At 50.1% G+C, this 12,280-nt stretch overlaps 1 protein-coding gene across 2 annotated transcripts in view; it reads left to right on the top strand.

Annotated features, from left to right (window-relative positions):
- The window catches only part of TSC1 (TSC complex subunit 1), a 45,858-nt gene that overhangs the window by 20,062 nt on the left and 13,516 nt on the right, over positions 1-12,280 (top strand). For both annotated transcript variants that reach the window (XM_080820731.1, XM_080820730.1), the window contains exons 6-12: positions 536-680; positions 2,168-2,322; positions 2,686-2,759; positions 9,260-9,435; positions 10,770-10,885; positions 11,192-11,303; positions 11,612-11,730. In XM_080820731.1, coding sequence (XP_080676857.1) covers positions 536-680; positions 2,168-2,322; positions 2,686-2,759; positions 9,260-9,435; positions 10,770-10,885; positions 11,192-11,303; positions 11,612-11,730 — 897 coding nt within the window. The remainder of the gene's footprint in view (positions 1-535; positions 681-2,167; positions 2,323-2,685; positions 2,760-9,259; positions 9,436-10,769; positions 10,886-11,191; positions 11,304-11,611; positions 11,731-12,280) is intronic.

Genomic DNA, 12,280 nt, shown 5'->3' with positions numbered 1-12,280 from the left:
CTTCTTTTATTTGCTGATCTGTAAATGGTGCTGTAAAGGTGAGCAATTAAGGAGACTTGTTAGTGCTCTGCTAATTTCTTCTTAAATTATACTTCTGTTGTCATCCTTTAAAAAATACTGTATTACAGTACTTGTGTAGTGTTTTTTAAAAGGATTAACAAAAAGTATTTGGAGATTTGGTCGCATGAACGGAAACCGTCGTGTTCCTTTGTTCTGGTGAAGGCAGCTCGTCATGCTTCCGTCCATGTGCTATAGGCAGAGTGTCCCCCGGCTGGAGGACTTGGGCGTCCCCGGGTCAAGGTGAAGTTTGTCTCCCAGATAGGTTTGTGCGGGGGCAGCAGAAGTGATCTTGGCAGACTCATTACAGTCGAATCTGATCCATGTCATTTCCCCCCCAGACGTGAGGGGCAGGGACACGAGTCGGTGAGGGGACCTGTAATTTGTGATCCCTGTGGAGTTTAGAGCAGCACCTTGGTGTGCCGATCCTGATGCTGTGCCTGACAGACGTCTCCCTGCTTGACCTTTCCTTCTGCAGATGGATACCGATGTCATCGTCCTCACAACAGGTGTCTTAGTGTTGATCACCATGCTGCCCATGATTCCACAGTCGGGGAAGCAGCACCTTCATGATTTCTTTGATATTTTCGGCCGTCTTTCGTCGTGGTGCCTGAAGAAACCAGGTAAAGATGTCCTTACATACCTGTCGTTCCCTGCCAAGTGAGTGCTTTCACTCGTGATCGACGGGTCATGAGCTGTAAAGGAAGGCGTGTAGAATTTCGTAGCTGGAGTGGGGGGTGGTCACCAGTGGCTGAGGAGTACCTTGGGTGTGTGCCTGCTCACTGTAGGCACAAATAAGAAGCCTGGCTATTGGACACCTTCCTCATTCTGTTGGCTTAAGAGCATTAGTTGTCAGAGAAACTGGTAGGATGTAAAACCTTCTAATTGTCGGTAAACTTCCATCTCTCAAAATACCTTCAGTCCGGGTCACAGCAGTACAAGACTAGGCTTTTGGCACCTTTTTTGTCTTACTCTGCTGGTCTGTTGTGACAGAAGACAAACCTCGGGTTCTGAGAAACCCGTCTCTTGCATGTGAAGGAGGGAAGATGCAGTGGGTCCTGATCGGTGTCCTTGTTTTGAATGTGGTGGGATTTTCCCCCATCCTGGCAGGGAGTCAGGCTCTGTCAGATGATTCCACAGCTATAAGCACGTGATACTTGGAGTCTTTCGGTAAGCTGAGCACGAGCTGTTCATGTCGGAAAGATGAAGTGTGTAAGCCCTGTCACACCAGATATGTGGCTTTCTGTACGGGATTAAATGATAAGTGCAAGACCCAGGTGATGCTGGTTACTTAGGACGCTCTTGGGGGCAGAGGAGTGGTCTGTGCATTATTGTGGAAGAGCTGTGCGGATCCTGTGGACTCGGGCTTCTCCGTAGGGTCTGGGTGAGGCTCGGTGGACAAAGTGTTGGGTTTCTCCCACTCTCAGCTCCTTAAGTTAGTTTCTGGATAACAGTTTTTTCACTCCTTAGTTACAAATCTGCAGAGCTAAGACTACACCCTGATTTCAAAAGGATCTCTCACATTTGTTCTACAAATATTTGAATGCCCGTCCTGCACCAAGCACTGTGCTAGGCACTAAGGGTGCAGAGGTGAGTAAGACGGGGCTGTTCAAGAAGCTCAAGAAATTCATGCTGAATACGAGAGTGGAGAGGTATTACAGACTGGGGGCGCCCCTGGCTGGCTAACAGTTGGTAGAGCATGCTACCCTTGACCTCAGGGTCATGAGTTTGAGCCTCATGTGTGGCATAGAGTTTACTTAAAACAACAATAATAAAAAACAACAAGATCAGATTTTAGGGCGAGTGATTATCATGAGAAAATTAGGTCAACATTGTGAGAGGGTCGGGGGAAGACCGGAGAGGAGCATTACATCTGCTGGAGGCTTTATGGGTTATTCTAAGTAGATCGGCATTTATCCAAAGGCCGTAGGGAGCCCCTTATAGATATTAAATCGGGGCATTTGGTGTGTTCAGATTTGCATTTTAGAGAAACACTCTTCGTTATCTGCGGAGCGAGGTGGGGGCAATCGACCACAGGTCACGCTGGTGGCCGCGTGCTCACCTTTGCTTGTGTCTGGCTGAGTGTCCTGTCCGTGATTTCCTGTTTCAGGCCACGTGACAGAGATCTATCTTGTCCATCTCCACGCCAGTGTTTATGCTCTCTTTCATCGCCTCTACGGAATGTACCCCTGCAACTTTGTCTCCTTTCTACGCTCTCACTACAGTATGAAGGAGAACTTGGACACTTTCGAAGAAGTGGTCCGGGTGAGTGATGACTGCTCATTGGAGAGCCACGTGCTGTGTGCACCGCTGCGGCTGGGACCCGTGCATTCAGTAGGGGACAGATTTTGAAAAGTAGTTCGGCTCTGCCCCCAGCCTCAGGCCTAGGCAACCACTGATCTCCTTTCTGCCTCTGTAGACTTGCCTCCCCGACGAGCGTTTCCCAGACGGGGGTCACGTAGTACGTGGTCTTCTGGGACTGATTCCTTTTACTTGGTGGGATGTTTCAGGGGTCATCCATGCTGTAGCTGGTGTCAGGACTCCTTTTTATTGTCAATTAATACTCTGTTGCGGGGAGATGCCACAAAAATTCAACCTTTTATGATTTGTCAACCCCTACTCTTCTAGCCAATGATGGAGCACGTGCGAATTCACCCGGAATTAGTGACTGGATCCAAGGACCATGAACTGGACCCTCGAAGGTATAGAAATGAGGCTGGCAACTCAGAATTTCACAGCATCTCTTGACACATTAGTCACGTGATCAAGACGATGTCCCTGCTGCGGGGTTATTTGGGAATACAGGTTCTTCTCCGTAGAGAGTCACTGTTCTGACGGACTTGTGCAGCTCGAACTTCGTACTTGTCGGAAACACACTCCTCACGTACAGAATTAACAGCTCCCGCGGTGGGTGGGGGGCGGGGCGGAGGCGGTTACAGGGCAGACACGTGGCCCGCGGAGCCCCCGGAAGCCGAGCGGCTTGTGGTTGGAAACAAGCGGGGTGTGGGAAGCGAGGATGTCGAGGGGAGAGCCGCCCCTGCAGGTAGCCAGGCACCCTCCAGGGGACCCTCCAGGGGACCCGGAGAAGTGTCCAGGTTTATTCCCCACCGGGGGAGGAGCAGCAGAGGAGGATGGCGGGGTGGGGCGGGCGGAGCCGAGCAGGGAATGAAGTCCCTGCACGGAGCACCGAGAGGCCCAGCTCCCTCCTCCCCCTTCTCCGGCTGGCAGCTAGGCAGATGCTCCCCCTGGCAGAAGACGGAATGCTTTTTGGGGAAACCAGTCCATAGATAACTGACATTTGGGGATCTCCCACTGAAAAAGCTGGTTCACTGCCTGATCTCACCTCACAAGCCCTCCCTCTGCCACACGGAGCCACAGTTGGCGCGAAACAGCTCCGTGTGAGAGAGACGGGCACGGGGACAGGTATACGTGCTGTGCCCGTAAAGTGCAGCGACGTCGCGGGAGTCCCTGTGCCCGCAGCCCCCAGCCGGTTTCTCCCTGTTCTTGCCCCCATCTTTCTCCCCGTCCCCTGCCCCACTTCAGAGAAACGCCCGGTCTTGCTTTTATGTTAATCGTTCTTTCTTTCCTGTAAAGTTTTACCCCGTGTATTGTTGTGCTTTTGGAAAGCAAGTTGGGAAGCCGGGCCAGGCCAAGGAGAGGGCAGTCTTGTCACTATCAGATGAGGGTTCCCGGGAGGTGAGGGGCAGACGCCCGTGTTCGTGTCCTCGTCTGGCTTCCCTTCATTGAGAGTTTGCAGGGGCCCCGGGGCCGGGGGCGTCAGTGGGCCAGGTCATGCACGGGGGAGACCTGAGACACAGTGCTCCCCCAAGTCAGAGCATCTGGCAGGGCCCGCAGTGAGGCAGGTTCCTGGATGTGCTGCTGAAACGTGGCAGGGGACGAAGACTGCTCGTGTGCTTCCTCGCGGCTCACGTTGACCCGCTTCCAGGAGCAGGGCAGGGCAGGGTCCGTCTGCGCCGCGGATCCAGGCGGGGAAGGGAGAGCAGGGCCTTCATCAGTGCTCACTCAGGACAGACTGAGCGGAGACAATGTATCGGGCTGGGGTCACCTGCATGCTGCGTCCCCCCGTTAAGAAGACAGTGCGGGGACAAGGGTGATGGCCCGCCACATGTCTGTTTGCCCGCCTGTCAGATCCGTGCCTCGCGCAGGACCTCCTATCCCCTGTGTCTCCTGCCTCTGTTCTGGGTTTGCTCTTGTCTTCGGGGAGTGTACCTTCCGGCAGCTCTCAGAGCAAGGAAGCAGCCATGTGGCTGGGTACAGACTTCCGGGCTCCTCATTCTGCAGCCTGAAGGCTTTACTCAGACATCGCGTCTTGCTGCCAGCGCTGCTGCTGTGATCCGGGCTCTTCTCCTTTCTCGTGGCCGTGTTGGCTGTGTTTTTCTCTGTGGGAGCCGGCAGAGCCCTCTCTGTTCTCCTCGTGTTCTGACATTGCCTCGTCAGAACCTGTTCTCCTTCTTTGATCTGGAAACTCTTTCCTTCAGGTTCTAGGAAAGTTTCTCTAATTATCTCGTGCTTGATTTCCTTCCTTCCGTTATGTCTGTCTGTCTTTCTGGAGCTGCTGGAATGTAGATCGGGGCCTCCTAGAGGACACTCCTAGAGTGTCCTCTACTTTTCTTGGCTCTCCTGTTTTTTCTCTCTGCTCTTTTGTTCTTTCTGAAGGTTTCCTCCTCTTTAGCTTTTAATCCTGTTGTAAGTTTCCTTCCTCGTGCCTTGTTCTGGGCATCTAAGACCTTATCATGGGTCTCTGAGTGCTCCTCTTTGTAGTCGCCTGTCTTAGGTTTCATGGATGCGCACATCTTCGAGAATCTGGGAGTTGTTTGTTCCCTGTGTAATCCGTACACTGTCGTTCTTTTGAAGTCTTTGAGGCTTTCCGCAAAGATCTGGTAATCTGCGGGTGTCTGGGTAGGGAGACCAAAAAGCTGTCCACAGGGTGGGACTTGTCACCTCTGAGCTTCCCGTTTGTGTGTGTGTGTGTGGCTGGCTGGCTGCCGCTGGAGGGAAGAGCCTGGTGGTAAGAGAGGTTAGTGGTCTTGGCATTCAGAATGGACATGGCTCACTTAAATGCCCTCAACTATTTCTGGAATAGCTCAGTCCTGAAAATCTGTTTTACTCTTTCCAAAGAATAGCCCAGATTTCTGCTGCCCAGGAGTGTAGAGGTGGGGAGGGGATCTCAGGACCCTGACCCTCAAATAGTTCTCACTGTCTTCCCCACGCTAGCTGTCCTCATCTACCTGCCGCTTATCTCCCATGCCAGAAGTACTTGACGTGTAAACATTTTTTTAGCTTTTTAAGGATCCTGCGGTGTAAGGTTGACTTTTAGGTTGGAAACAATGGGAGCTTAGCGTTCTGCTTCCTTGGATTTGCTACATGGGTTGCCTCTGGCCTGTCTGCTTTCTAGCTTCAGGAGCCTGTAGTGCTGCTCTGCCTTCGCCCATTCTCCGCCTTCCCGTAGGTTTATATTTAAAAACAACCGAATCCATACTGTAGACTTGGTGGGTTGGGGAGGTTATGTAATTGGATGCATATGTTCAGTCTGCGATGCTAACTTGGAAGGCTCCAGGCCAGCCTAGAGAGCCTCGCTTCCGGTGGTAGGCAGTGGTCATCTGGCTTTCGAAGAAAGCTCTATCACAAAAGACAAGAGACCAACATAGGGACGCCTGGGTGGCTTAGTCGGTGAAGCACCTGCCTTAGGCTCAGGTCATGATCCCAGGGTCCTGGGATTGAGTCCCTCCTTGGGCTCCCTGCGCAGCGGGGAGTCTGCTGTTCCCTCTGCCCCTCCCTGCTGCTTGTGCTCTCTCTTTCCCTCTCTCTCAAATAAATAAAATCTTTAAAAAAAGAGAGAGAGAGAGAGACCAACATAAAGAGGAGAAAAGGGAGCTAGAAAGAAACATAATACAGAGAGAGGAGGAAAGTATCTGAGTAGCCACTGAGATGAGGCATTTGAGCACATGCAGAGGTCAGAATGCCATGGAGGGAAACATTCAGAGACAACCCTTGAAAATGAAAAATGAGGGCAAAAGTCAAGACTTCAACAAAAGAACTGGAAGGTGAAGTTAAGACTATCTCAGAAAGCAGAATCCGTGGCTAGAGATGAGTATTCTGAGCAGAGAAGTAAGAAGCTTAAAATAATCAGTCCAAGAAGCCAACATTCAAGAAAAAAGAGCTTTAGAGAGGAGAAAACTTTTGTGAAAACATAATAGAAGAAAATTTCCAATACAAGTATGAAAAATACAAAGAAATATAGCAATCAGGATATCGAAGGACACGCCTTCCCTGATTGAAGGGGCTTACCTAGCAACCTGCTTCCGTCACATTTACCTCCCATAGACCCCCTTCTCAGCTAACGACTGGGGCATGTGTTCCATCAGAATGAGAGTAGAATCCGGTGAGACTGAGCCCAGGAAGCAAGGGGGACCTGACTTTGGATCGTGGTCACGGGAGGGCTTTGGGTAACACTGCATAGCAGCCCTCAGAACAAACCAGTCTCGGCAGAGTGGGAGAGAGAGGCCTCCAGAAGGGAGCTAGTGCGGCGAGAGGGCGGGGGGGGGGGGGGAGGATAATTCCAGTAGCTTATTTGCATATCATTATGTAAAAATTATATCAGGCATTGTTTCAGAGCCGTTGAGTCCGGTTAGGAAGAATTATAATAGAAACACAGAGGACTGAGGACAAGAAACAGAAAAATCCAAACTCCAGGACAAACTAAATCCAACAGAAAAGGAAATCTTGTAGTACACTCTAATCACTGAAAACTAATTTTGAAGAAAATGAAACTATGATACACGTCTGCTGAGAGCAGGGAGGAGGGAGAAGGATATTCGGAAGCGGTCTACGTCCTCGCTGACCATAGTAGAAGTCTGCAGATGATGGTACAATCTGTATACAGGAAATTCAGAGTGTAGAGCGTATTCTTTCAAAATAATATGCAGGCAGGGTACCAGTTCCACCGACAGACCGGAAGCAGCTGCCAAAGTGGTTGAGGGGAAGGACATGGGAGGGACCTTTTAACTGACTCTAAACAACCCTATTTCATTAAATGCAAGATGCCACAGAGCCCTTCTATTTTGGGTTCGTCTGAGAAAGAAAAAAATGCCACAAAAACTAACACACAACTAATTAGATATGACTTCCCAGTTTCAGAGACATTAAATGTGAAAAATCCTTTTAAGAACCAAGGAAATAGCATAAGTCCAATTAAATCAGACATGTAAATGTATATTCTGCTGTGTTGTGAGTCCACTGGATTCTCTAAAAGCGAGGCTCCTGTGTGTATGTGAGCGTCGCTGTCCCTTCACCCCTCGCCCCTGGTGCCGGGAGTACCTGGGGAGGCTACCGCCCTTAGCACGCAGGAACCCCGGGCAGTGAGCTCCCGCTCAGACCGCAGGGGCGGTGCCGATGAGAAAGGCTTTCCCCCTAGGGATGCTGCCCGTGCCCTGGGGACTCTCTGGTTCTTTATTTGGTATCCCATTGTCACCATCTCAGATTGAGCGGTGCGTTTTCTAGAGAAATTGTATGGAAGCAGATGTTTTGTTGGGGTAAACCCCTGGCGTGCCCTTACTGCGGGGCTGATTTTCTGTAAAATTTGGAACATGAAAATGAGAGTCTTGCTGGATTCCTGCTTCCTTGGATAACTGGATAGCGAAATTACGCCATCTAAAAGTTTATACTGGAGCAGGTACCTGGTGTATTCATTATTAGGGCTTTGTAGACCATTTGGCAAATACTGGAGAGCTAAGAAAGGCAAAGGACGTCGCCCATGACTTTCAGCTCTTTCAATTTGAACACTTGGTGTCATCATCTCTCTGTCTTTGTGGGCGTATCTCTGAATAGTTTTGAATCTTTATTCATTGAAGCTCACTACCCTGACCATCTTAAACTACTGAGTCTTGTAAACATGAGTTTTAAAATCAGCTTTAGGGGACGCCTGGATGGCTCCGTCATTAAGTACCTGCCTTCAGCTCAGGTCACGATCCCAGGGTCCTGGGATCGAGCCCCGCATTGGGCTCCCTGGTCGGCGGGAAGCCTGCTTCTCCCTCTCCTCCTCCCCCTGCTTGTGTTCCCTCTCTTGCTGTGTCTCTCTCTGTTAAATAAATAAATAAAATCTTTAAAAATAAGTAAAATAAAATCAGCTTTAGGGAGGTATAGTTGACGTACAGTAAGATTCATCAGTTTTGTTAAGTGTTGACAAACGTCACTCTCACGATAAAGAATATGTCATATGCCCACAAGGTTCCTCCGTGTCCTTTGTGGTCAGTCTCCTTCCTGACACTTGGCAGCCAGTGACCTGCTGAGAGCATGCTTTTTAGGATGGTGTAATAATTTTTCTTCTATAGAATATATCCCCTTGGTGTGATTTTGGGTTATTTCTTTTCTTTTTTCTGTGACAGGCTGTGCTGAGCATTGTTGTGTATCTTGCCGTGTATTGATTTCCAGAGGCTTAAATCCTAGAAGTGGGACTGTGGGTCATATGACAGGAATCTTTGGCTGATTTAAAAAAAATGTCCTCGGGACGCCTGGGTGGCTCAGTTGGTTGAGCGGCTGCCTTCGGCTCAGGTCATGATTCCGGCGTCCTGGGATCGAGTCCCACATCCGGCTCCCTGCTCGGTGGGGAGCCTGCTTCTCCCTCTGTTTCTGCCTGCCACTCTGTCTGCCTGTGCGCGCTCGCTCGCTCGCTCTCTCTCTTTCTAAAAAAAAAAAAAAAAAAAAAAAAAATGTCCTCGTGGGCTTTCTCAAGGTTTGAGTCTTTCGGCGCCGTATTGCCGGTCTAGAGATGGATTAGGCTCTGATAGGAGACCATAAATCCCACCTCAGCCACCCAGCAGTTTCCAGGCCTCCCTGGACCTTTGATGACCTTCGGTCTGAGGGAGAAGCTCCCGGGGTGACCGTGACCGGCGTAGTTTGCGCTCTCTTTGGAGGCTCTGCCCAGTTGTTTGTTGACATTTTTGCTTCAGATGAGGTTCTGATAACCTGATAGGCCCAATTTAAATAGGAAAGGTGGAGGTTTAGAAAATGGATGCCTGATTCTTAATACACCGCACAGTGTAATGCTTGGGCTGGTGGGGTTCTGCCTTGTCCGTCGCTAATCCTGGTTCTGTGCCTGGCCTTGCATTAGCGTTCTTGAGAGTTGGGTGTTTGATTAAACGGATTACAGCCAGCCTTTCTTAACTGTTGTTGCCTCTTCTAGGTGGAAGAGATTAGAAACACACGATGTTGTAATAGAGTGTGCCAAAATCTCTCTGGACCCCGCAGAAGCCTCGTACGAAGACGGCGACTCCGTGTCCCCGCAGGTGTCCGCGCGCTTTCCTCATCGTGCGGCCGATGTGGCCGCCAGCCCTTACGTCGACACGCAGAATAGCTGTGGTAAGAGTGACCCCGGCTTCGTCTCTGGAAAGCATGGCTCATTTACGTCCACTTAACTTTTCTTTTCCTGGGGTGAGACTCACTGCAGCATCTAGGAACTATTTCCCAGATGCTGAAAATTAAAATAAGCCTCCAGTTTCTCCTGACTAACCCCTTTTTCAGGTTTAATTTGGAGTCCCGCATCTTTGGCCTCCTACCCGACAGTACGCCAGTGGACCAGGGATGGGTCTTTAACACAGAACGAGGAGTGTGGACCTGAGGGTTCGCCTTCCTGGCAGCACCCCGTCAGGGGGTCTTTGTTTCAGACGCTTGCAGTGAGGCCCCCGGGCTGCTGCACTCATGGACACAGTTTGAGTGAATCTGGACAGTTGAGAATTGGTTTCTAGAAAAGCCGGGCTTATCTGTAGGTAGTACCCATTAGAGGTGTCATCCAGGCTGTGCTTTTTCAAGTTACCCTGAAGCTTAACTTGACATCAGACCTTCCTGAACTTGGGGAGCCCGGGTGGCTCTGTTGGTTGAGTGTCCGACTTGATTTCGGCTCAGGTCATGATCCCGGGGTCCTGGGGTTGAGCCGTGAGTTGGGGGCCACACTCTGGGGGGGGGTCTGCTTGAGGTTCTTTCCCTCTTCATCTCCCTCCTCCTTTGCCCCCCGCCCCGCTCGCTCTCGCTCAAATAATCTTTTAATAATCAAATTTTAATAAATAATCTTTTTTTTAAAGATTTTATTTATTTATTAGATAGAGATCACAAGTAGGCAGAGAGGCAGGCAGAGAGAGAGGGGGAAGCAGGCTCCCCGCTGAGCAGAGAGCCCGATGCGGGGCTCAATCCCAGGACCCTGAGACCATGACCTGAGCCAAAAGCAGAGGCTTTAACCCACTGAGCCACTCAGGCACCCCTAAATAATCTTTTTTAAGATTTCATTTATTGTACACAGAGCAAGCGACAGAGAGACAGAGAGCAAGCATAAGCAGGGGGAGTGGCAGGCGGGGGGAGAAGCAGGCTCCCCGCTGAGCAAGGAGCCCAATATGGGGTTTGATCCCAGAACCCTGGGATTATGACCTGAGCCGAAGGCAGATGCTTAACCGACTGAGCCACCCAGGTGCCCCAAATAAAGAAAATCTTAAAAACAAAACAAAAGAACAACCTTACTGAACTATTTCCGAAGAGCACTTAAAAAGGCATTTAAGTGTTACTTTGTCCCTAGGACGTCAGGAGTCCCCTCAGTTATTTAAAAAATATGAACATTATCGTATGGTTTGGGGGCTGTTCTTTTTTTCCCCAGAATAATCTAAAATTGCACACTAATCTCACATGCTCTTTCCCTTTCATTTTAGGGAGTGCTACCTCGACCCCGTATTCCAGCTCTCGGCTGATGTTGTTAAATACGCCCGGGCAGCCACCTCAGACTCTGAGTCCCCCATCGACACGGCTGTTGACTGAGCCGCCACAAGTATGGTGTGAAAGAGTGTGCCTGCTCGCTTCTCTGCGTGCTGGCGAAGCGTACCGTTGGGGTTGGGAGTTGGCACATGGTTGGGAAGATCTCATCCTGCTCATTTTAGGAATTATTTTTAAGGATACATGATATTAGGAAAGGTGGTTACTGTTGCCACTTGGGTTTCTCTTGGGGTCTAGATTTGCAAAATGCATCATAACAAAGTTTTAATAAGATGCATTTTTCTGTCCGGTCATGAGTATAAGCCTTAGGGACGCCTCGGTGTTCCTTTCTCACTGCTGACCCGCCTCATTAACTCCCCAGGCTGCTCTTTGGAGCCCATCTACGGTTTGTGGTATGACCACTCCTCCAACGTCTCCTGGAAATGTCCCACCTGATCTGTCACACCCTTACAGTAAAGTCTTTGGTACAACTGGTATGTACGTCTGAGGTGGGATTCGGTGGGTCGGTCTGGGCCTGCTGTGTGTGACAAGGAACTGTCTCTTAATCCAGCAGTGAGTTTGGGGCTGTTTGCAGCAGTCAGCCTGTGGTTGACAGTTCATACAAAACTTGGGGGTTTTCAGAACCTAGAAAGTGAACCAAAAAAAAAAAAAAAAAGATGACTCAAGCCGCCTAAAAAGTTCACTCTAGCGGCTTTCTTCATTGTCTCAGGCAGGTTGAAAAGATTCAGAGTTTTCTAATAGGCTTGGTGATGGTGTATATGTTGTCCTTGCCTGTGAGCAGGTGGAAAAGGAACCCCTCTGGGAACCCCAGCAACATCTCCCCCTCCTGCCCCGCTCTGCCACTCGGACGACTACGCACCCATTTCCCTGCGGCCGGCCACAGCCACACCCCCCAAGAAGGTACGTGCCGGCGTGTCTGTGCTCCCTCTGCCCCAGCTCGGTGACCCGCGTGTGGCCTCACTTTGGGCACGAAGCTCGTTATGTCAGATGGAATTTGACCGGGTATGCGGTGGGTTTGGATCAGGGCAACTGAATAGACTCGCCAGCAGCTCTCAGAGTGTGATCTGCTTACCCTGGAGCTCCAGAAGCCTCTCGGGGAGGCTTTCATAGTAATACTTTCATATTACTTTTCATAGTAATACTAACCTGCCCTTTCCCCTCTTGACCACGTTGGCGTTTGCACTCGTGGTACAGAGCGATGCGGGGGAGAAGGGCCGGCCCCCAGCGCAGATCAGGGCTGGCACCAAACTGTCTGGCGCACGTCACCTTCTTGTGTCACGTGTGTCTTCGGTTTGAAAGAACAAAAGATAAAAAAGCCAAAATGCCAGTGCCTTAAGAGTGTTCATGGAAAGGAGTAAGAAGGACTTATTTTAGTATATCGTGACCCTTGAGGACATCCCTATTTAATATTTTTTGAGATAAAATAGGGGATCCATCACAGACCCTGGTG

Source organism: Martes martes, assembly GCF_963455335.1.
Source record: "Martes martes genome assembly, chromosome: 12".
Taxonomy (NCBI): domain Eukaryota; kingdom Metazoa; phylum Chordata; class Mammalia; order Carnivora; family Mustelidae; genus Martes; species Martes martes.
This window is presented reverse-complemented; position numbering and strand designations above follow the sequence as displayed.